The sequence below is a fragment of the Carassius auratus genome, chromosome 46, assembly GCF_003368295.1.
Source record: "Carassius auratus strain Wakin chromosome 46, ASM336829v1, whole genome shotgun sequence".
In the NCBI taxonomy this organism is placed as follows: Eukaryota; Metazoa; Chordata; class Actinopteri; order Cypriniformes; family Cyprinidae; genus Carassius; species Carassius auratus.
Window position 1 is genome coordinate 16,824,989 of NC_039288.1, and position 21,863 is coordinate 16,846,851.

Genomic DNA, 21,863 nt, shown 5'->3' on the forward strand with positions numbered 1-21,863 from the left:
AATTTACCTGCTGCCTACTGGTCGGCCAGGACACTCTTGAAAACGAGATGAGCTCATCTCAAGAGGGGCTCCTGGTCAAATAATTTTTAAATAAAGATAGATACATCAATTGTACAACATGTCATTCTGGTTAATGCATGGTAACTTTTGTTTTCTTTTTTTTGTCAAATTCTTTTGCTTAGGACGAGACAAGCACTTGCAGTCCAAAAAACAGTACATGGAGCACCAATCATGTCACGGTCCGTATTTTTCCCTTGTATGAGACAAGACCCCTTGTTTTAGTTGGACTAATGTCAAATCAGAAGTGTTTTGTGAGTGCTGGCAACTTGCAGTGGCAATCTAGTACAAGCCCGTTCTCCACATGAAAGGACAAATGCACGTCTTAGCTTTGTTTAGACTGTTGTGACTGACATTTAAAGGGTAAAAACGTCAATGCCACAAACAGAGCTGGGTGCAGATAGAACCCTAGTTTTGAATTCAGACAGCGTAATGCATACTGTCGTCTTAGGGTTTCATTGAACTGAATTGAATTAGATTTGATTGGACCGATTACATCAATTCTTATCTGTTATTGATTAGTTGTGACGTGCATGTCACAATGGTGTGGGCATATTGATCCAAACCAATCCAATCCAACTTTTAGTGCAAGGCAAGTCTATAGCAGCATGCCAGAATTTAGCAAATAAACACAAAAATAAAAAGAACCAAGGGAAAATGTAAATAAACAAATAAATAAATAGAACCTATAACTATAATCCAAAATTAACCTTTTTTTTGTTTTGTTTTTTTTTGGATGCAGGCAAGCAGGTGCTTATTTTTTATTTTATTTTTATTTTAATGCAAATGACTGTATAATGGAACTTAAAAAGGGATATTCTGTGTTATGTTTCTAGCATGCACTCAAGTTGTGAAATAATGCAGGGCTTCATGCTATATTAGTATACGGCATAACCGATTCATATGCTCAAAGGAGAAATATTTACTTTGCGTTTTCAGGTCACATCTTAAATTATCTTCTGGTTTTATCTTATGAACTGTGAAATCAAAAGGTGCAAAGAAAGAAACAAGACACATTTTTATATGGATGTATTATATACTCATATCAACTCTTATTTTTTTTATTTTTTATTTTTTAATGCATATTTTGGAACTATGCTTGGATGTGACCGCTGAATTTAAGATGCATTTGTGCTTCACTTCAAATCTGGTCTGTCACAAACTAGTTAAATATTCCTATTGAATAAAAGATTCATGGAAATGTTGGGTGAAAAGTAACAAGGCTCATGCTCTAGATCCTACTGTAAACCATAGTGACAGAGAATTCAATCGACTAGCATAAAAAAGTGGTGACAAGGTCAAAGAACGAAGCCATTGAATGGTGCAGAACATAAAACCGATATTCTACGAATGTTCAGAATGCATTAACTCACATTTGAATTCCACACAATTCAAATTCATGATGAACGGTGGCCTGTATCTCAACAATGAGACAAAGACTACAATATGCAGCATTACAGAACCCGATGTGTCTTATGACAGCTTGAATAAAATCCCTTTTTTATTTTCCATTCTTCCTTTGAAACTGGTTGAAAGAGAAATCCTTCTTTTCAGGCTTTCTATGAAGAGTGGTGTGAGTGATAATGAATTTAAATGTAAAACTATTTAAAGAATGTATAAAATGACTTTTTAAAGCACAGTACAAAAAGAATGCTAATTTTAGGAAATGTTCTTATGGAAAAGAACATTCAGTAAAGTAGTAAATGTGAAAAATGAGGTGGGTGTATAAGGTGTTACTGATTTTCTTAAATATAAATGTGATATTTCAGATTTTTAATGTTGTAATTTAATGGATTTTGAAGTGATTCATGCAAATTTTGCACAAATAAAAAACAAAACAAACAAACAAACAAAAAACATTAAATGCTGTTTTGGAACAATATGTTTTAAAATAATGCAAATAAATTCTAAACACTTTAGATTAAGGCTAAATTTATTAACATTAGTTAATACATTGGGTAAAATGAACCTTTTTTGCATTTATCAATTAATTAATGTGAATTAAAAAAAATTAATTACATTTATATGACTTCATACGCTGTAAAAAATATGTTTTTGAAGTAAAATAAATGAAATATTGTTTATTTGAGTATGTTTCATAGTGTGTTTCTTTTGAATTAATTGTGAAATTTACAAACAGTATCTGAGCGGAAACCGTTTCTACACTCTTTTATAAATTAATAATTTATAAATTAACATTAACAGAGATTAACAAATGCTGTAAAAGTACTGCCCAATCTATTAACTAGTGTGTAAAAATGGATACTTATTTTAAAATTATACATAAGTGTTACCATAAATTGAATTCAATTGAATTGATAAGCCTGTTATAATTATTTCTTTGTTTTAAGAAAAAAAACAAATAAAGTAAATAAATATAATCAAGTAAGCATATAAAAACGAGCAGGGACTATACTAACATGTGAAGAACTGGTAATAATTTTGGCCTTGCCCTTTAGTGCACCAGCTCAAACCCCCTCTATGGGGCGCATTGCTGCTGCTAGGGGTCAAGGGAGGACGGGGTGGTGCTCATACCCAGGTGTGCGAGGTGGGGGAGTGGAACGGAGGCTCATGCAGGTGAGGGTTTGCCTCCGTCCACCCTCCATGCGTCTATTTGGGGATGACATTGAACCAAAACCAGCAGGGCGACCGGCCCGGGGCAGGACGGCTACATGCACTGTCGCTTACCAACAGACCAATTACTTAAGCCTAGCATTTACAGTTAGTTCTAACGATTTTTAATGGCTAGAATCCATTCGAGACATTTGGAGAAAGAAAAAAAGGGAGAAAATAAGGTAGCATATAGACACATCATGCAACACAATGGTAGATGATTGAGGTGCGATGGAAGACAGGACAAACCCGCAATAAACACACACAAGGTTCAGGCATTAGACAAGAAGAGAAGGCGAGGGTTGGGATTCTGGTCTTACCGATGCGGTCCAAGCGGTCGATAGCTACAGTTTCGAATGCACGGCGCATCATGGGATATTCCTCCAAGACTTCATTGAAATGGTCCACGGACAGCGAGAAAAGTCGGCAGTAGGTGTCAGCGCGGACGCTAGCTGTACGACGACCTTTCGTCAACAGGCAGATCTCTGTGGGAAACAGATGAATTAAACATATCACACGTTTTAGATAAGGTCACTCGTTGGACAAGAAGGCCGGCTGAGCATCTTCAAGGCTAGCTAGATTAGCAGAAGAGCAACCTTGAGTAGAAGAAAAGATAAAAAGCATATAAACGCAGCACGAGACGTACTATATCTGGTTTAACATGTGGCAGGCGGAGCTTTTTATACATATCAGACATTATGTGAATAAACAAAAGAAGAGCATTCTTAATTAAATGGTTATGCAAAACTTTTCATTTGTATAGGTCTTGTGGTGAATGACTTTAGCATTTGCCTGTGTGTTGATGTCCTGATGATAATAAATTAAGACTGTTTCTTTTTGATTGGGGTTACTGCTGACAGTTTAACGACATCTATCATGTCATGATAGCCATATCATGGCTTTCCAAAAGCAAAAAGCTAAAATAATAATAATTTATATTTATACATGTATTTATTATTAAATATGTCGTTCTCATAAAAACAACAAAAAATATTATTTAACAGAAAAAATAACAACATCAATTTATTATTATTATCTGTTGTTTTTCTTTCTTTTTTGTATTATAGTATTTATAAAAATAATAATAATAATGCTAATGCTAATAAAACAAAGACAATTAAACGTAAAAAAAAAAGTACAAATATTTTGAAACACATTTTTACTTATTTTTACCTAAAACTGCACCCCATCAGTGGCTGAGAAGTAAGTGATTCATTGATTATAGTGTCTCACAAAGAGATTTGTAATGAACCTTGTTGTTGAGTCGTCACTGACAGTTTAATCTAAAGTCCTTAGTGCTTAGAGAACATCTTGTGCAGATGGCCCTTTCATGGATCTTTCACCTTGAGAAGTGCATGGGTTTACTCTATGTAATGTCTGTAAATACAACTGATTTGTTATATATATTTATTGTAAATGTAGTACTGTACATCCTGTGCTTTAAAATGACAGATTTGTAGCCTTATTTACAGAGTCTAGAGATGATACTCTTGACATTTTGTCCTGGACGGGAAAAATGCTGTGGAAAAAGTCTTGTGTAGCCCGCGGGACATGCTAACAACACTCTCCAGCTGGGAGTGGGAACAAGGTGTTGGGAGTATTTTAATGGAAAAGTGCCATCTCTCTTGCGTCATGAGGTGCAGTATCAAGTTGAGGACGCTTGCTGTTCTATTTCTAATTGGTTCGTTAGACTGAAATGTCACTACAATGTACAATTTCACAGGCTAATAACGTCAACAGAAATGTCAAAAGAGTCTGAAAGCAACACCATGATGAAACGTCATGAAATTTCAGATTCCTGTATTAATTGTCTTATTTTGCACTTCTGTGGCCAGAGTGGATGAGTGTATAAACGAGTTAGCGCCTAAGCTAGCAAATGTGTGAAGGTGTGTCTCTCTCACCCTGACAAAAGAGCATCCAATCCAATCTCTTGGGCCTCTGCAAATGGAAATGACACTTGACCTCATGGCCTTGAAGGCCCGTCGGTTTAGCACATAAACCGTCGGACAGGACAGGGTTTACTTGATTCATCGTCATCAACACTTCACCTTAACTAGCCCTCACCTCACGGCACACTGCCACAGGTTCAGTTTACTTACATGGATGCTTTGAACCACTGCATGTTTTTATTATCATTATTATTTATAATAATAATAATAATAATAATAATAATTGTATTATTATTATTATTATTAAAATTAAACATGGCATGTGTTTTAAAATGCAAAAATCTGTGAAAGGTTTTTTGGATTACTGACCCAAATACCTGCTTTTCTAATTTCACCTGGCCAGTTTTCATTTTAATGATCAATTAATGCCATCGTCATTATTGTCATCATTATAATAATAATGTTTTGTTTTTTTATTATCGTTAATAAACTATAACAACAACAATAAGTGTATTAATTTCATTACAAAAATATAATATAAAAGTATTTTTTTATAATAATAATAACAATGATAATAATCATAACAACAACCTAATAATGGTTATCATCATCATTTTCTTTTTCGTTATTAATTATTATTATTTATTATTGTTAAAATTAATTTTAATTATTTTTATGAATTATTTCTCAGCATTTATTATTCTTTTTATTAAAACTGAACCACTGCATGTTAAAGTACAAGAATCGAAGATTTAAGATTTATAGACCCAGTTACTTTTTTTTTTCTAATTAATCATCATCATAATTATAAATATTGTATTAGTTTTAATTATTTCAATTATTATTAATAATAAATCTGTATTATTATGATTTATTATAATATTCTTATTTATTGTTAGAATTATTAAAATAACAATAATAAATACCACTTATATATAATTTCCCCCCCTGCATTTTCAGTAAATAATTTGTAAAGAATGCATTTTTATTTCTATTTATTCACTGATACAAATGTGTGTCAATGTTTAAATAAAAATTGCTATTCGAAGAATCAATGATTAATAAACCTGTAAACCAACTGATAACCACTGATAAACCAATAAATAAATAAATACCATTTGTTTCTGACTTTTCAGTGTCAACTTTGGTATTGGTCACTGAAAAGCCTATGCCAGTCAAAAAAGTGGGTCAAGGACAGCGCGTGTTGAGTTTCTATCAGAAGGCAGTGAGGAGGAAGAGATTTTCTGACACTGCCAGCAGCTTCGACACACGTTCGGCCCCATGAACAAACACACACATGCTAGCAGCGTTACCGCTACGGGCCAAAATACCAGTAGCAGATGGTTTTCCACTGGAGCAGGTGGCTGGCACTTGCACTTTATTCAGTTTTTGTTCCCACACTCGTGCAGCTTAGGTAACACTGAAGAACATGTGCATCAAGGTCATTCATGACATCATTTCTGAATTATAAAAACACTGTCTGGCTGTTCTCAGAATTAAAAGCTTGTGATTTATACTGTATATGGCATGTCAGTGTATGATGTACATAATTTCATTGCATTGGTGAGAGTTAGGGTTAGTATTTTTATTCAATTTTTTTGCGGTTTTGTTTGCTTTAAACCATGAATGTGTAAACAATGTCCTTGTGTCCATGCGTGCTGTTTGTTCAGTAGACTGTAAATTGGTTAAAACTTTGTGCCGTCTGTTTGTGAGTTTGGAACTGACCTCCAAAGTAGGATCCGTCGGTGAGTTTCAGCTCTTTGCTGAATTTGGTAATGACGCTGGCCACTCCATGCTGTATGAAGTACATCTTTTTTCCCACGGTCCCCTCGCGAATGATGTAATCGTTAGGCTGGAAGACCTCGAACTTTAGCTTACTCAGCATTCCTGTCACAAAGTTAGGGTCTGCGTTTGCAAACAGCGGCATAGTGGCCACCAGCTTACGACAGTTAAAGTTCACAATTTCCTGTGGGACAAAACAAAGAAGCACAATCAACAGACGTGAAACAGTAAAGAAAAATAAAAAAATGCATTTGAATTATTATTATTTTTTAATTTCTTTTACAGTATTACAGTATTTTTGATTGTTACTTTAGATTTTGTTTTGTGCTTGTTTAGAAAAACCTGAAAATGTGCAATATAAACACAGCCTTTATTTATTTATTGAAATGTTTTTGATTTGTGGAAACGTTTGATATGTTTGCATATCTATAACTGAAATCATGTAAAAGTGTTTTGTTTTGTTTTTTATCACAATATTGCTTAATTTTTTATACACAATTTCCTGTCTGACAAAACAGGAAGAAAACACACTAAACACACATTGAACGGAGTAATAATAAATTAAAATATATAATTAAAAATATAAATAATAATTAAAAAATAATAATATAATGTTTTATGTAATGTGAAGATGTAATATTAACAAAACATTTTATTCATATGTTTGCTTGGTTATTTATCTGAATGTTTTTTCAATATTACAATAACGCAAACAAGTAATGTTCCAAGTTAAAAGTTAAAAATATAAATAAATGTTTTTTTTTATTTTATGTGTTTTAAGGAAAACAACCTAAAAAGTTTCATATAAATAAAAAAATTTGATGTATTCATTTATTTTATTTATTTATTTAAATTTATTCATTTATTTTCTGACAACATTTGGTATGCATCTCTTATGCATCGTTCTTTGTCTGAAATTACATCTTTTTCTTAAATGTCAGCAAAAACACAGAAATATATTGTGAATATTTAATATATTATTTATTATGGCTGGACAATACTGTATGACCTCAGAAAATTCAAGATGTCTTTCTAAACTACAGAAGATTTCAAAGCTCTCTCTCTCTCTCTCTCTCTCTCTCTCTCTCTCTATATATATATATATATATATATATATATATATATATATATATATATATATATATATATATATATATACAATTTATGTATTTTTGCTTAGCACTACTAAGCAAAAATAGTGATCACAAGCATCTGTAGACTCTCTTCCCACTGCATTGCAGTAAACGTTGTGGCACCCATACAGTCAGTGGCAAGCACATTTCAGCCATTAACTATCGCCTAATGCACATAATATTCAGTCTTCCTTGTCTTCATACTGCCGGGGTGAAGGATGTGTTTGTTTAGTGTGGCTTGGGTATGAAGGATAAATTGCACTGTGCTTTAAATCGTGACGTAGTCAGAAAAGTGTCAGGAAGGTTCTGACAGCAACCACACAGGAGAAATAATGAGTTTGATAGCCACGTCCTACCCTTTACCTCCACTAGGGACACAAACTGGAGACTTTATCTATTTAAAGCTGGTTTGTCACAAGACGGTGCATGTAAAAATAGCAGCCCTGACCAACCGAGAGAAAGAGAGATGGAGGAGGGAGGGAGGGAGGGAGGGAGGGAGGGAGGGAGGAGCTGCTGGGAGTTAAAGGTGTTTTGAGGATGAAGTCGTCAGTGTTATTTTTTACTTTGCCGTGTCATAATAAACACTCACTCTGTCTGCTCAATCACGATGCCATGGGTGCTGCATTCTGGGTAATTTTGATGTAATCCCAATACATATATACTGTCTACTGTGTGCAAATTTTCTGTGTAGTATGTGTAGAATATTTGGATGACCTATATATATATATATATATATATATATATATATATATGTAATATAATAGTATAGTATAATCCTAGATCAGAACTACTATGAGATATTTCTCACCTCTTTTAGCGGGTCGTTGAGCTCGTTCAGGATGCTGTCCTCGTCGAAGATCTTTCCCTGGTAGCGATGTTCATAGTAATCGTGGATTTTCTGCCGCATGTCAGCCGGCAGCTTGTGGAAGGACATGTACTGCTCCACTTGCTTGTACTGTGAGAGAGAAGGAGAGAAAGAGTTTTCAGTAAAAAAAAAGCTGGAGCCAAACAAGTAAGCGAGACTTGGAAGTTAACTCCCGGTTGTTTCTCCCAGATTGTAATTTGATTAAATGTTCAAAAGTTGGGTTCAATCATTTTCTTTCTGAAAGAAAGAAAGGAATGAATGCTTTTTTCAGTGTTAAATTGATAAAAAATGATAATAAAGACTTAAATAAATGCTGTCCTTTTTATCTTTTCATCCAAAAATCCTAAAAAAAATTATTACAGGTAAAAAAAAAAAAAAAAGAAACATCATACATAAGATAATTCTTTCAAATATATCTATCTATCTATCTATCTATCTATCTATCTATCTATCTATCTATCTATCTATCTATCTATCTATATATATATATATATATATATATATATATATATATATATATATATATATATATATATATATTTATTTTATTTTTTTTTATTTTTTTATTTTTTTTTAAACATTAAAAAAATCTTACCAACTCCAAACATTTTGACTGCAGTGTAAGTTTGACTAAATGTAAATAAGAGTAGTTTGTGAGGTTGAAATGTCAGAGGTTTACATTTGTATTTCATGATTTCATGTCTTCAGATTTGCAATCAAAAGTCAGAGATTTAAAAAATTATATTTCAGACTAAATTATCTTGGCTATTATTGTCTCAGTTGCTTCTATTTTTGTGTCCCCCAAGGAATTGTTCCTTAAATGAAAAAAAAACTCTAAGCTATGAAATAGCAATGAAACACCCTTCTGTGTAGGTGTTTAATGAAATTATATTTTTTTAAATTCATGTATGAATTAGTGATGAGCAATTCAGATGAATCCTGTGTAAACACATCTACACACACACACAAACACACACACACACACATACACACAGAGAGAGAGAGAGAGAGAGAAATGTGCTGGGTCATTGTCTGTGGGCAGGTGGTGCATGCGGATGAACACTTCCTGTCTGCCAACTCATCTGATGACATCAGAGCAGGAATGTCTAATGCAACACCTGCTCCATTACCTATCTCTGGTTACGATTCAATTCAATTATGTATGCATTCTAAGCAGGCTGCCCATTCCATAATGTCACATGAAATTATACCAAGATATTCTATAGTTGTCCCAGAACAATCTATTTTATACTTTTGCATGGATTGACTTGCATATCTATATCAGCTCTTCTGTTCATGATAGATGATGTTATGAACATGAACTCTGTGTGGGTTGTTTATTCTCAACTGTCTATTCTCTATCAGTCTCTTCTCTATTTACTTTTTAGAGCCATTAAAGAAACTGTTCCACAAATTCAAACAGGCTGCATTATGATTTTACTTGCTTTAATAAGATCATATTTTGACATACAGTACAGTGCAGAAAACACATGCTTTATTCTCAATTTGTAAAAAGTTGCAATGAGAATATGCAACGACAGTAAAACTGTCTTTTTTATCAATTTAATGCATCAATGCTAAAGTGTTAAATTATTATTATTAAAAAATCAATGAATAAAAAATAAAACAAATAAATCTTAAAACTTTTTTTTTTTTTTTTTTTTTTTTTTTACTATTTTAAATTAAATTATCTATTTTGGGTAAAAATATCTCCTTAATCAAACAGCCAAAAGTTGACATGAAAAAAAAAAGTGATACAGTTCATGTATCACACTGGAAATGGAAGAACAGGTTGAATGCATTGATTGTGGGACAAATTAACAGTGTATGATCTGGCAAATGTAGTATTCCTTTCACAAATTTAAAATGCAAGTAAAGCACCATTTTAGCCAATCATATCTATTCATTTCCTTAGAAATGGAAACAGTACAGTGACAAACACAACATGTTCGTTCCTAAGTTAGTGACTGTAAGTACTGTAAACATGTAGGATGCAACACTTTTAAATCTTTATTTCCGTAAACAGATTGTCTTACATGGAAAGCGATTTGTGTTTTATGTGATGGCAGTGTGTGGGAAATGCAGCGGCACAGAAGCAGCATTCTGATGTTGGACTGCGTGGTCTTTTATCAGTGCGAGTGAAATGGCTTTAAATGACAATTCAAGCACCAAGCAATTAGACTAATGTTCCAAAACCTCCCAGTCTCTCTCTGCTGCATCTGCGACAGGGAGACGGCTACACCCACGGCAACTTAGAGTCCAGACATTAAGCCTTTCTCCTCGTCTCTTAGACAGAGGCCTTGAGAATTTAAGAGCTGATGTCTTCAGGCTGTGGGATGCTAAGATGGTACCAGCTGCTTTAGCTTGAGCATGCTAATCAGGCCTACTATAGATTATGCCTTATTAACCAAACCTCCAGGCTGTTTGGCTGGACTAGTTAACGCTGTGCCATTATTTGCATAATTCAGGCAATGGAATTGAATGCTAAAACAATGAAGAAAAAAAAAAGGTGCAGGCACAATTAATTCCTAGTGAATTCCCCACATTATGTTTCTAATCTGGATGAGTCAAAGCAAGTGCTGAATATTTATAATATGAGTAAGAGTGGCCTATGGTCGGTGCAAGTACCATCAGCTTCTTGTAGAGATACAGTGAGTCACTAGGCATCAGGGCGAAAGCAAACACTGATATGGGCTTCCTTACTGAGACACTAACACTGTTTATCCTGGCATACATATACATGTACTGTAGTGTGCATAGGAAATCCTCCATAGTGTACTTTAAGATAGTTCAGAAGCTTATACAGCCCAGTATAAAGACTCTAACAACTGAAAAATACTCCAAAACCTATAAGCAGTGACAGAAACTTTTCCGTTAAGGGAAAATGCAGTTATACTTTAAATATAAAACCAAAACTGCCAGTAGGTGGCAACAAGCCACTGCTTTAATGAGTGAGCCATTGAATCATTTGTTCATTCATTCAAAAGTCTTTTACTAAAAAAGCAAGTAATTTGCTGTGTTCAAAACGCCTACTTCCCTGCATACAGATATGTGAAAAACAGGATGTATGTAAACAGTATGTAAGGATAAAGTATGACATAGTAATGATCGTTAAAGCAGGACAAATGAGCATCTGGCTCAAGGTTGCGCCTGTACTGTAAAAAAACTTTCCAACCTAAATCCGGACAGATGGCAACCCTACTTTTACACAAACGCATATGAAAAAACACGATCTGGAGATCAAAAACTCCAGAAACTCCAGAACCTCATCCATTTTAATCAGAGTCTGCTTACACACACACACACACATATTCAGGAAGCAGAATCGGGATCAGCCGGTTTGGTTTAACGGATTGTCACAGCCTGGTGACGACAGCACCTGTGAATAAACATCGTCTTGCACACTGCAGGCCAGTGAAGCTGCAGTAAAAAGGAGGGGGATGACGAAAATGAGGGCGAAAACAGAAAACAATGCCACTTCTTGTTCTACATTGATTACAGCGCGGCTGTCGGGGCATGATAAGGCCTGTTTGCGTTTGCAGTGCATTGATTTACGCTGAACTCACAAAGAGGGAAACTTTTTGGTTAGTGCAGAGGCTTTCAAAAGAGTACTCTTGAGGTGGTGAGACACCACAGAGGAGTCCAGCTGTTTTGGGCATGTGGCTTAAAGCACAATATCATTGGTACTGCCTGAGCAGATAAACTCTCTCCATCCTGATGGGATTTCTTAAAGCTTGCTCACATAGACTTCATGATTCCCACTGAGGTAATGCTAGAATGTTTCAGGCGTCTGTGTGAATGACAGCTGGCGTCCTCTCAGTGTCTGCCGCATGTTTATATATCCGCTTCAAAAGGACCATCGACAGGATTTCTGAGTCTGAAATTTGTTGTACAGTCCTTTTTTCTTTTTCTTTCATCCTGCATTCCTTTCTTTCATTTCCCCTTAATTTCTTTGCCTTCGCTTTGATTTCCATTCCCTTCACTACTATACTGTGCCCTTCTTTTCTTTTCTTTCCATTTTTTTCCTCCTTTCCTGCCCTTTTCATTTCCAATTTTTTTTCATCTTCCTTCCTTCCTCTCTTCCTGTTCCATATTTTTCTTTTTCCCATACTTTTCTTTGTTTCCCGACCAGTTTTTTTGTTACCTGACTTTTCCAAAACCTTTCATTACTCTTTCCATTCCTTTCTTTATTTTCCTCCTTCACTATTTTCTTCCTTCCCTTCCCTTCCCTTCCCTTCCCTTCCCTTCCCTTCCCTTCCCTTCCCTTCCCTTCCCTTCCCTTCCCTTCCCTTCCCTTCCCTTCCCTTCCCTTCCCTTCCCTTCCCTTCCCTTCCCTTCCCTTCCCTTCCCTTTCCTTCCCTTCCCTTCCCCTTTCCTTTCCTTTCCTTTCATTTTCTTTCCATTCCTTTCATTTCCTTTCCTTTCCAGCATTCCTTCCTTCTCCCCCCGTTTTGCCCCTTTTCTTACCATTTCTTGTCCTTTTCATTTAAAAATGTCCTCTTCCAGTCTTCCTTCCTTCCTTCATTCAATTTCATTTCCTTTTTGTTAATACAGGCATGTTCAGATTTTTCCTCTCCACTTTATTGTCCAAAAGCACATTAAGCTGATCCATGTTGGGGTTTATTATCAGCGTGGGAACAGAAATGCTTTGTCAAGATTAGGTTTGTTTATCACGATTCCCTCTCTCTTCTTGCAGAAGCAGTCATCACATTAAATGTGTGCTGGGCTCTGACAGGGTTATATTAGATGTCAGAAACAATCCGCCTAACCTGTCTGCATCTCTCCGGCGTCTCAGGTACTTGAGGCTGCCCCTCAAAGTGAAGGGACAATACACCCACCAGAAAGGTGCTTTGTTCCACCAAATTAGTTGGGGAGGACTGTGATGCGGTCACGTGAGTCGGGTCATAATACAGATCTCCTAATTTTCTACAAGGGAAGATAAGAATAGGCAAGATGATTTGATTTTATTGTTCTGTCCCTGTATTTCTGGATCCTGCTGAAGTAACAAAACTACAAAATAAACCATCTGTTGCATACTTATTTTGACACAATTTCCGATAAATGGTAGCACAGCAATTGCATTCAGTGTTTATAAATAATAACTTTCTTGTTTCAACATAGAATACATAATTATAAAATACAATAAAATATTTGTTGCATATCACATTGCATTATAATCCATGTTAAGGGGTATAAATGTAAAATGTGTATTGTTATGCAATATAAATATCATTATGTAGCATTCCCCTCACGTCATGATCAAACAAAACAACCTTTCCTTTCCCACCCAGCTATTCCTTTTTTTTCTAAGAAAAACACTGCCAACATTAATGCTGTGAATGATCATCTAGTCAACATCAGTCAAACATGACCAAAGTCCTACGCTACATATCAATACAAACTAACATAAAAGTCTGTTGATGTCGCAGTCTGCTTTGAATTGCAAGCTCTTATCAGGGACGCTGAAGAATGTGACAAACAGCAATCATAAGGAAGGACAGAAAAACAGCTGTGCATCTGGCTTTAAATGTCTTGTAGCTTCCAACAAACAATCCACCTGTTTAACCTTTGCATTCAGTCACACAACAACATTTGTAAAGCATTACAAATCAGGACTGCTGATTTAACAAAGGAGTCAAGCTCTTTATGCCATTTTGAAGAAGATCCCCGCCTCGCGCTCCTGCTGTGGAATGCTCTGTAAATGCCAGGAAAAATGGCTGGGTTTATTCCTAAACTGATATCAGAAATGACATCAGGTGAATAAGGTGAACGTTGAAAATGCTCTCCTGCCGATCTTCTTTGATCATGCACTTTGAAAGAACTCACGCTTCCACTCGCATGCAGCTCCCTGCTCAGCACACAACCACGTGTGGTGGCTCCGATCTCATCCATGTGCTGGCCTGATCTGCTGATCATAAGAGATCTGCTACTGCAAAGCTACAGATGAGTGGACTGATGAGAGATAAGGCCGCTGGAGCGTGGTTATCTTCCATTAGACGGCTTTCTTATGCATGTCTTTGCAAATGGAACAGCAATGAGTCAGACACCGCAAGAGCTGACTCAGAATATTCTTCATCAGATCTCTTATAAAACCACTTCTTACAGCATTTATTATTGTTGTTGTTGTCTTTATTATTATTGTTCTTGATCTTGTTATATCATACTGGCCAAACTCTAAGACAGTACTGCATGCCTTTCTGGAAATTATAATATTACATTCTATAATCATTATTAGTATTATAATATATATATATATATATATATATATATATATATATATATATATATATATATATATATATATATATATATATATATATATATATGGGAATTACATGTACCACAACAAAACAACACAATATTATTATTATTATTACTTTAACAACAACAAAACAACACATCAATTGCAATAATTATTATTTTTCATTAATGCATGAATTATTTTAATAATAATAATAATAATAATGTTATTATTAAAATTAAAATTTGTAGAAAGACATGCAATTCTGAGTTACAGTTTGGCCAAAAATAAATAAATAAAAATAAATAAACAAATATAGAAAGATTGTGAGAGCTGTGAATTAATATTTCATTAAACTTGAAATAGTATTGACTAAAGAACTCAATAGAACTCTCATAGAACTCTTTTGCTCTGTTTTATCTTATAGGCAATACACAGCATGGCAGTTCACTAGATTTTGGAAAATTCTGCATGCCAGTTACATCAGCCAGGTGGTTGTTAGTACTGTTTTGGTGAAGAAGAATTCAAGGTGCTCAACTGGTATCAACGTCATTTATTTATTTTTTATTTATTATTAATTCGTTTTGATATTATTAGGTGTAGTGCTATAATTAGAGTGCTTGAACAGTTTGCTCTGTACCATGGTAGTTAAGCTAGTTAAACAGCCTTGTTGGGACACCAGCACACTGGCATCCAAAATAAGACATACTGTATGCTGGTGTCCAGTGATGCTGTTCTTCTCCGCAGTATGGGGCAGTAACATCGGCTTTGTCATTTGACCTCTGCTGTTTACATATAGTGACCACTGTTCAATATGAATGCCATTTGCAGATCTCTGGGCAGGGGAGCCGTATCTAATATCCATTTGCAATGGATTTTTATTGGCATTATGTTGGGATGAAACGACAGTGGTGACATTGCAATCCTGAATGGAAGAGGAACAGGAAGTGTATCACACAGCCCGTTTGTGTCGAACGCTTCACTGCCACCGCAAGGTCAAAAAAAAATCATATTTAAATGGAAGATAAGAGTCCGTGCTGGGACAGGTGGAGAAATGTAAATTAATAGAAGCCTATTGTCTGTTTTAGACTGCTGTATTATTGTGAAGGTGACAGCGGCTATGTGTGTAACTCCGAAAGACTGTGCATGGCGGCCATGACAGGGAAACTGATGGTACGCATGAGCTATGTATGTGTGCAGCATCCTGTTTTTCAGAGTAAAGGAATCTCATTAGCTTGGAAACCCCACACTTTGTTCAGCTAAAGGGTTTCAGCTAAATGGCTTTGCCAATCAAGATGATGTAAAGGCGGGCTGTAATGAGAAAATGTAACTTTATGAATGCGAGTAAACTCTTAGACGGTATTTTAAAACCCGTAACAGCGTGATGAATGAGTTACAGTGAAAACGAGCCTGTGGTGGTCTCAGGATATTGATTGGATCGTATGTCGGAATGTGTATAAGCTACAGCTTAGAGACTCTTGATGGAGAAATGCAAACATTTTTTTCTAAAAGTTTATTTTTGTCGACAAACAGAAATTGTATAATCATACGTTTCATAACTCAGTCAGTGTCTCTTTTAAGTATCAACTTTGTCTCTGGTGTAAAATTTCTTAGGAGAAATAGAACTGGAGAGACAAAAGAGACATTATTTGATATACAGTAGAAGTTGAACTACCATTCAAATGATCAAAATGCCACTACCATTATCTGATCAAAAATAAAATAAAAACAGAAATATTATGCAATATTATTATTATTACAATTTAAAAGAACTGTGTCCTATTTTAAAATATTTTTGATGCCAATGCAGAATTTTCAGCAGTTTTCAGTGTCACATATTGATATATATATATATTTGTAACAATGTAAAAATATTTAATTAAATTTTTGATAATGCATCCATGCTAAATACAGGTATTTCTTTAAAAAATAATTATAAAGATATACTGACCCAACATATACTGACTTTAGAATGGTATGTATATGGACAGTATACAGTAGATAGCACAGATCTTGGAAGAATGTGATGAGGAATGTTTGAGTTTATTTTGATTGCAGGCTTTATTTTATCAAATCTGAGCTTAGCTTGAGACCTTCTCAAAATCTCTTTTTTTTCATGAAACAGCAAAAATCATTATTTGCTCTTTTGATTTCAGAATTAATTTGATCAAGTCTCAGCAAAATTTGAGACATTGTTAAGATCTCTTCAAAACCTCTAGAAGAAAGACTCATAGCTATAGACTCTATTTCTACAGGAACACTTGCGAAACCTAAGAAAAAAGTCTCAATTTGCTCTCTATGTTAAAAAGGTCTTATGTGGGATATTACCTTAAGTTTCTTTTAAGTGTATTTTGTCAAAAAATTAAAGTACTTTTAGAGCAACATCATCTCACTGGGTCAGTACTACTAGGATACTGCCCCTGTGACAAGCTTACTAAATGGTACAATCTGACAGTGTTGTATGTGTTTTCTTTTTCATTTAGTGTGTGCCAACTCCCTGGAGCACAATCCCATTCTCTCCATTTCAATCTTGTCCTTCCACTCATCCACTGTAATGGCATTAAACAGAGAACCTGATGGCTCATGTTGGCATGACGTTGTGTGTGTGTGTTGTGACGTTAACCCGGCTCATTGAGGTCGGGTTTGCCACCCAAACAAAGCCCAGATGACATAAGCCCCCTTCTCTCATGGGACAAAGCAGCTCGTGCACATGCTTTGGCCTGTAGAGAGTGTTTATGTCAATCACTTGGGATAAATCCTCTTTGAAAGCACAGGGATATAATGATCCAGTAATGGTACAACAAGCCCTCAAAGACAAGACGCTAGAATGAGGGATAATCTGCCTATCCCTCTCTCATGGTTTCTCGGGGAGGAAGTTGCATGCTGTTTAGAGGAAGTGAAATCGATACACAGTGGCATCTCTGAGTAGATGACTTAAGCATCACAATCCTCAATTGAGCTTAGTAATGAACTATACAGCTGAGGTCAGAGAGCTGCAGGAATGTGTCAAGCAGCGGTTCAGAAACAGGTGCAGGTCTGTGTCTGTACTGCTATTGCTATATGCTGTTTACAAGCAAGACTGACAAAGAAACAAGCACTGTGAGAAAACCAGGAGCAGAATGTGTGGGAGAAACGAGAAGACAAGTTCAGTTGGTTGCTAATGAAATTATGCAAAACTTTATTTATAAAATAATATTACTTGAATAAAAATGATTAAATAATAATAACAACAATTTTATAGTAAACGCAATACTTTTGAAAGTGTTTTAATAATTTATTGCAATAATTGAAACATAATAAAAAGAATAATAATTAAACAAATAAAACCAAATAATTTAGAAAATTCCATCATTTTAATAATAATAATAATTATTATACTTAAACACAATATTTTTGGATAAAGAATATTAATTAATAATAATAGTAATTTTTATTTGATAATTTAATAATGATACTAATAATACGAATAGGACTTACACAACTTAATCATAATATTTTTGAATAATAATGAATATTTATAACTAATAAATAGGAATCAATTTCCTTGATTAGTCAACAACAATACTACTACTACTACTAATAATAATAATAATAATAACAATAACAATATTATTACAAAAGAAGGCATTTTCATAATTATGAAAATAATGGTATTCATAATAATTTTCTATAAACAAGACAATTAAATATTAACAGTTATTAATATTTTTGGTTACAAAAAAAAAAAAAAAATATATATATATATATATATATATATATATATATGTATACAGTTTTAATGATACAAATTTGCTCATTTTGGTCATACCACAGATGTACAGTGCAACCCATGTTGCTAGAATTTCTTTGACGTGAGATGAATATTGATGTCATTCTTGAATGATTGATGAGCTCATAATGTGATATGTGATGATGACACAGATTACTACGCTATTGAGATGTTGTAACATCACATGCACGTCCGGTGAAGGCATGGTGGTGTGAATATCAAAATGACAAACAAACCGCTAGGTGAATGAAACCAACGAGGCTGCGCTTACCTTCTCCTGGTACTGTCGCCGAGACGAGTCCAGAGACTGGATGAGGGCTGTGGCGTGACCCACGAACATTGCGTAACAGGTGGCGCCCACAATCATACTGAGCATGGTGATCCAAAGGTCCGACATGCTGACGGGCGCTCTGGCTCCGTACCCGATACACAACATGTGACTCATGGCCTTAAATAGTGCGTAAGAGTACTGCTTTCCCCAGGAGTCGTTCTAAGAGAGCGAAAGAGACGGAGATGAGATGATGACACAAAAAGAGAGACAGTCAGCAATAGAATAGCAGGTGGAGTGAATTTAACACATGTACGCTTGCAGGCAAAAACTATCAGTGAGTCTCCGGAGCGTCCTGCCAACTTAACCTTCACACATGGCAAACTATCTCTCTCCATGCCTCTTTCCTTCCTTCCTTCCGTCTCTCTCTTTTATTGTATTTACTGTTCCCTTTTATATGTTATAATCAAACCATCCACCTATATATCTTTATTACAGGATTTTTAAAAACCTTTTTTTATTTGAAATGTTTTTTTTGTATTTATTTATTCTTTTGTCAAATGGAATGTTCCAATTGATTTTACACGGTTAAAGTTATATGGAACACTATTTTGCCTTACAACTGGGAGTAAGCAACAAACAAATAATATTATGTAAATTAAAATATTTTACTAATATATTTTAGAGATGTATATATTTTTATTTATTATTAATTTTATTACGATTATTACATTTTCCCTCTCTCACCCTAATTGATATTTATAAATTAGTATGTATTTGTACATTTGATATAATAATTATTAAATGGGAATGTTTTATTTATGGGGGGAAATATATACTGTAAGCCTATTAGTAAATAGTATTTATTAATAGTAAAACAATATATAATAGCAATATTTAGCTCTTTTTATACACTGTCTGATAAGAGTTTATATATGGATTTGTGTGTGTCAGACACACACACACACATATGCACTCACAGACACTATAGAGAAAGTACCCCATCTCTACACCATTTGCAGCTGGGTATTAAAACAAGTGATGGGTTTGGTGTCTGCTAATCAACTTGGATTACTTCCATTAGCTGTTGTCAGTTGATATACGGCTCTGTGGAGCCCTCGTGCTGGACGAGAGAAGAAAAGGAAGGACACTTTCAGTCCTCTCACAGGCTATTAGCGCAGCTGGTTTAAATGGAGAACTGTGCGAATAGAAAGAGTCAAACTGTACTGCAGATGTACAGCAGCGTGTCTGATCCCGCTCACAATCAATACATCAGCACATGAAAACAAGGCTGAAACCTGAAGCACGTATCATTTCATATCATATCATGTATCATATATCATATATCATATATCATATATCATATATCATATATCATATCATATTTCATGTTGTCTTAAAATATTAAGTGTATAACAGAATTAAAAAAATATATTGTATTAGAGAATTAGTTAATTCTTCATTGAAAGCCACTTGTAAGACTTGAAATATAATTACTACTATTACTAATACTATTTTATTTTTATAAAAATAAGCAATTTCTTATTTCATTTGTTTGTAAGATCCCTGTTGAATCAGCACTGGATATTTTTGGGAGGTCGTACCAAATGTAGCAGTGCTCTGTTTAGGTCAGATGAATTTGCTTCTCTAACTTATTTTATACCCAGAAGCTATTTTCAGTTTCCTGTGTCACTCTTCAATGTCAGCATTACTCACAGACATTAGTTAACCGGGAACACGAACTAAAACAAGACCCATATGAATTTCCGGATGGCCTCGGCTCGTCGTGTTTATGTGAAGCTCACTGGAGGGATGTAACAGTTCTGTGTTCATGGATGGAGTCTGGAATGGAATTGCTGACTATTTGAATCTCTTACTGCTCTTTTTGAAGAAGAAAAAGTGCTGAGGAAGCCAACAAATGCTCGTTGAAGACGCTCTTAAACCTGTGAGCGCTGCCTGCCGACCTACAGGGCTCTCAAACGCTAGACGGGACACTAACATCACACAAGTTCTGCTGAGTGTGTGCGCCTGTCAGAATAACTTCAGGAAAATGCTCCTGATGTGCTCGCTTTCTCTCTCTACAGCTGTATTAACTCCAGTACTGAGTCACCTATTACTGCCAAATTTAATCTCCATGCTGATTGCTGATTTCTTTCAAAGTCTGATGGAAAAATTAAGGCATAATTGCACACAGAGGATTGTGGGACATCATATTAGATATTCCATTCTGTGCTGAAATGACATCGGGAACGTTGTTGTCATTTCACATCATACTACGTTTGTTGAGAAAGAATAAATGTCAGTGGTTCCCAGGACGAGTCTGTGACTAACGTATTTTCTGTTGTGTTACTATGTTGTTGTTTGAGTTGGTAGCTAGGGTGTTGTTATAGCCTTGCTAGGTGATTCTGTTTGGTTGCTACAAAATTTCTAGGGTCTTCTAAGTGGTTGTTTGGGTGCTGCTAGGTGGCTGACTGTTTTCTGATGGTAGATATAAAATAATCGTGGGCGTGTCCATATATACTTGCTATTTTAACGAAGGAAAAACTGTCCGTGCTCATGGGCGCATTTTTGGAATTGGTTGTCCCTATTCTTTTAATGAGTAATGGGCGTAACATTCAATTAACCAATCAGAGCTCTTGCCATGGCGGATCGCTATTTACATGGCGGATTTTGTTTGGCGGAAAAGCTGAACACTTTTCAAGCAAAGAAACCGATCTGCTTGTGCGTGAAGTTAAAAGCGCGTGAGCAGATCATCTACGGGACAAGCAGGGAATATCGTCAGTTAATATATATGTGTCTGTATTGGCACAATTGTTCAATTAATTAGCCAATTTCATTCATCATTATAAGTAGTAAAAGGCTAAATTGCAAATAGGTAGCCTAATTTTAATACAAGCAATGACTATCCATCAATACATTTTTATATTTATGTAGCCTACACAATAATATTCTTTTACACTGTAATCGTTTTGTTTTTAATATTTGGCATGTTTGTGAGATGCGCATCCCTGTGTGTAATAAGCAAAGTCAACGCACACTGTGGACCTGCCCAAAGGCGCATTTTCAACCAACGCGCTCTTTAAAAAACAAAGCAATATTGCGCCATTGACTTTAGACTAAGTTTGAGTTGGTCTATGGCGCAGTCTATTTTCAACTCCTTAAAATAGCAATGTGCCTGAACACACCTCTTTGTTAGACCAGCACGCCCATGGGCGCACAAATGGGTGCAACTGCTTTTTCTAACTA

At 35.0% G+C, this 21,863-nt stretch overlaps 1 protein-coding gene across 1 annotated transcript in view; it reads right to left on the bottom strand.

The window, feature by feature from the left end:
• Window positions 1–21,863, bottom strand: part of LOC113063697 (potassium/sodium hyperpolarization-activated cyclic nucleotide-gated channel 1-like) — a 50,290-nt gene that overhangs the window by 6,086 nt on the left and 22,341 nt on the right. The window contains exons 4-7 of the mRNA XM_026234029.1: window positions 18,621–18,839; window positions 8,283–8,429; window positions 6,285–6,525; window positions 2,991–3,155 (exon numbers count right to left, since the gene is read on the bottom strand). Of these exons, the coding sequence (XP_026089814.1) occupies window positions 2,991–3,155; window positions 6,285–6,525; window positions 8,283–8,429; window positions 18,621–18,839 (772 nt within the window). The remainder of the gene's footprint in view (window positions 1–2,990; window positions 3,156–6,284; window positions 6,526–8,282; window positions 8,430–18,620; window positions 18,840–21,863) is intronic.